Source organism: Cupressus sempervirens, chromosome 5 (assembly GCF_028749045.1).
Source record: "Cupressus sempervirens isolate cs-2001-9-10 chromosome 5, ASM2874904v1, whole genome shotgun sequence".
Taxonomy (NCBI): Eukaryota; Viridiplantae; Streptophyta; class Pinopsida; order Cupressales; family Cupressaceae; genus Cupressus; species Cupressus sempervirens.
The window spans coordinates 893,964,372-893,967,524 of record NC_143122.1 but is presented as its reverse complement, the minus strand read 5'-3'; the positions used below and the strand labels follow the sequence as shown (position 1 = coordinate 893,967,524).

Here is a 3,153-nt window from a genome sequence, read left to right as displayed (position 1 = left end):
AAGTCCAAAAACCCAAAAACACAGAGATTTCCTTAACAAGTTTCATGACAATATGAAACTCTAAATGCATAGACACACTCATAAGTCTAGTCACTTAATGCAAATGAATTTGAGTTTAATAATCACTGACAGGTTTAATTAATCAATTAAAATAAGGGTACATTGACCATATTGGGACGACTTTGGTAAAATATGAATAGTTGAATCACTAACTCTGTGTGCCACTACTAGGGATATAAATCTTACACACTAAACAATATGATCAAGTGTAATTGCATATAATAACATAGATGAAGAAAAAAATGCATTCGATAACTAATTTAACCATTTATTCAATTATACCAAAATAATCCATTTACATCAATCACATTTGCATAAAGCATAACAACGTAGGAATGAAGTAAATAACCATAACATTAAATCCACCACATAACATAATCAGAGATATGTCCAAATACCAAATAACCAATTATCATCATAAAACATAGTGTCATCTCAAAATGGCATCCTCATGCAATATGATCAACTGAACAGCATAGTAGTCTAACATCTATGATATTGAAATCAAGTATAACACTTGACCCTTAGGTCATCTCAAATGTAAAACCTAACATCAGTAACAAATATCTCTTGGATCAAAACATAACAAGGTAAATATCTATAGCACATAACCAATGAGTCCAATATTGACAATTTATTTCTAATTATTTAAGCGTTTAACAATGGTAGTTTACACAGTATTAAAAAAGCACTTAAAACAAATAAGTGAACACAGTCATAAACATGACTAACCACTACTACAAGAACCTAGTCTAGTGTAGCATGATAATTTTACATTGTTCAATCTCTGCACACATCTTAGGGTAATCATGGAACAACCTCATGATACCACATCAATCCTGGTAACAACTGGTACAAACCTCAATGAACCATGAATCACATCGTAATTACATAAATCAGCCATAAGCATAATCAAAGCAACTGATATAGTAACATAATTCCAATCACCTCAAGGGTGTAGACAACTCATGGTCCCAATCATGATCCCTTCTCAAAGAGAGATCAACAAGGTTGCATCCATCGAGGTGACTTATAGAAGTCAAATGAAAGAGGCACTACACATGCAGTGCCTAAAGCAATCTGGAACCGAGTCCTCCAATTGAGTACCTTCTATTTAATTTTGGAGTTACTAGTGAACAATAAGGAATTTAGAGAAGCATCGGGCATGTACTCATAAACTAGTAAGCGTCTGGACCCTTGTGCAAAAAACCCTCTCAGTATTATCAAATTCACATGTTGTATGTTGTCGAGACAACTGATTTCAGCACGAAACTACTTCTCGTGTTATCTTGAACCTTCCAGTTTCTTTACGGCCACGAATGTACCATCTGTTAGAGATCTTTTGAATACTGACCTGAATCCTCCACTCCCCAACTTAGACCTGAAATTCCTTGTGGCAATCTTCAATTCCATGTAACTATACATTCTAAGAAAACTCCGAGGAATCTTCAGACTTCTCCTTCTCTAGTCGCAACCGATACCTTTGCCACAATAAAAATGAAAACATACCCAAAGCAAGGGTGAGAACACTCACAATAATAATGATTCTCCATATGGAGGAAGATGATTTATTATAATTAGGAAATGAAGGGGCGGCTACTTGAATGGAGATTGTCGATTTCTTGTTTGATGAAGCACTCTTCAAGTTTAGCAAATCTTCGGACCGGATTTTGTAGTGCCTAGAAGGAGAATCGAAAGCAAAAGCAGTGCATAAGTAGTTGCGTAGGTAGGCTTTTTGGCAATCTTCCTCTGTCTGCGCAGGTTATGAAGAAGTTGACTCATCAGGCAATGCCACATCAATCTCGATAAATACGTCAGTGCTGCCATTTCTGGTATCGCAGTTTAATGGCCTTTCCCGAACATAGCCACTAGCCTACCAGTTATTCGAATTCTAGGCTTGCTCATATGTGGGGTAGAAACCCTCCATGCAGCTACAAAACTAAATGTTGTTGGAGTTACAGCTTCCATACACACCACAAAACCATATACGGCACATTGATCCCTAGGACGAGTGGCCATGATGCTCCATTTATTGTCGTCAAGCAGAGCATAGTCTTGCATTTCTCCAGACTTGGCTTGGCAAAAAAGAAAGATCCCATTCGGGAACTTATAACTCACATACAGACCAGAACTATCATTCTTAATGGCGATTGTGTAGGACATCCCATTTAACATTTCAAGAATTCCAATGAAAATTTTGTCGTCCCATGGACCACTATCCTAATGCTGAACAGAATTATTCCATATTAGAATCGCTTGTTTGTTGGGTCCAGTTAGATCCGCACAAAGGGAGAAAAGCCGAGGAGCTGGATCCATTGAGCTTTTCCAACCGATTAGCTTTTGTTGTCCTCCAAACAACATGCCGAACAACCATTTATCTATAGGATAGTCAAAACTCTGCCAAAGAGGCTCAGATTGATTGCCATTCTTTAGCAGAACAAAATTGCCAGAATCTAAAAGCACAGCCAGCAAGCATTTGGAGGAAATATCAACAGACCAAAGAGATGTGCCCTTTATGTCGAATAGTCCCAGGTTACCTCCTTGAGAGAGCTTCAAAACGCCAGGATTGTTCTTCGCAGGGCTCTCCCTATTGGCCACCCAAATGATCATTTTCTGTGGTATGTTGTTGGCATTCCAGATGGCAACATACCAGTTCTTGCTTCCATTGGGGCTGAAAAACCCCAATTTAAACGTTCCAGTCTTTGAAATTAGTGTCTAATTTGCAAAAAGAGAGGCGCGCAAGGAAAGAGAATCTCCCACATTAGTAGATAAGCCGCCAGAGTTGTAAATTGTTATTAATGCAGTAACCGAGAACATCAAAAATCCTACAAGAAGCTGTTATTTTTGGCCATTTCCGTATTCATATTTACTGAGTTGATTGGTATATATAGTAGAATAAGCTCTACAAAATCGAGAAGGTTAGGCATTGTTTTTCTAAAATTATTATGTTTCAGAATGCACCGTGTTTGGGATGAATGCGGTCATTTCTCTGAATGACATACTTAGATGATATTCACAACTCGGAATTGCATAAAGCAATGATGAAGCGAACTTTTCCGGAAGTGACAGACAAAGTGGGGATAAGCAAGTTAT

General features: G+C 37.7%; 1 protein-coding gene across 1 annotated transcript; it reads right to left on the bottom strand.

Annotated features, from left to right (window-relative positions):
- Nucleotides 1–2,280: 2,280 nt before the first annotated feature.
- On the bottom strand, nt 2,281–2,912 carry LOC149558810 (S-locus-specific glycoprotein S13-like). The gene is made up of 2 exons (XM_089831058.1): nt 2,890–2,912; nt 2,281–2,731 (listed from the first exon to the last, which is right to left on the bottom strand). Exons 1-2 carry the CDS (start codon nt 2,910–2,912, stop codon nt 2,281–2,283), a joined length of 474 nt encoding a protein of 157 aa, XP_089687184.1.
- Between the last annotated feature and the right edge of the window lie 241 nt (nt 2,913–3,153).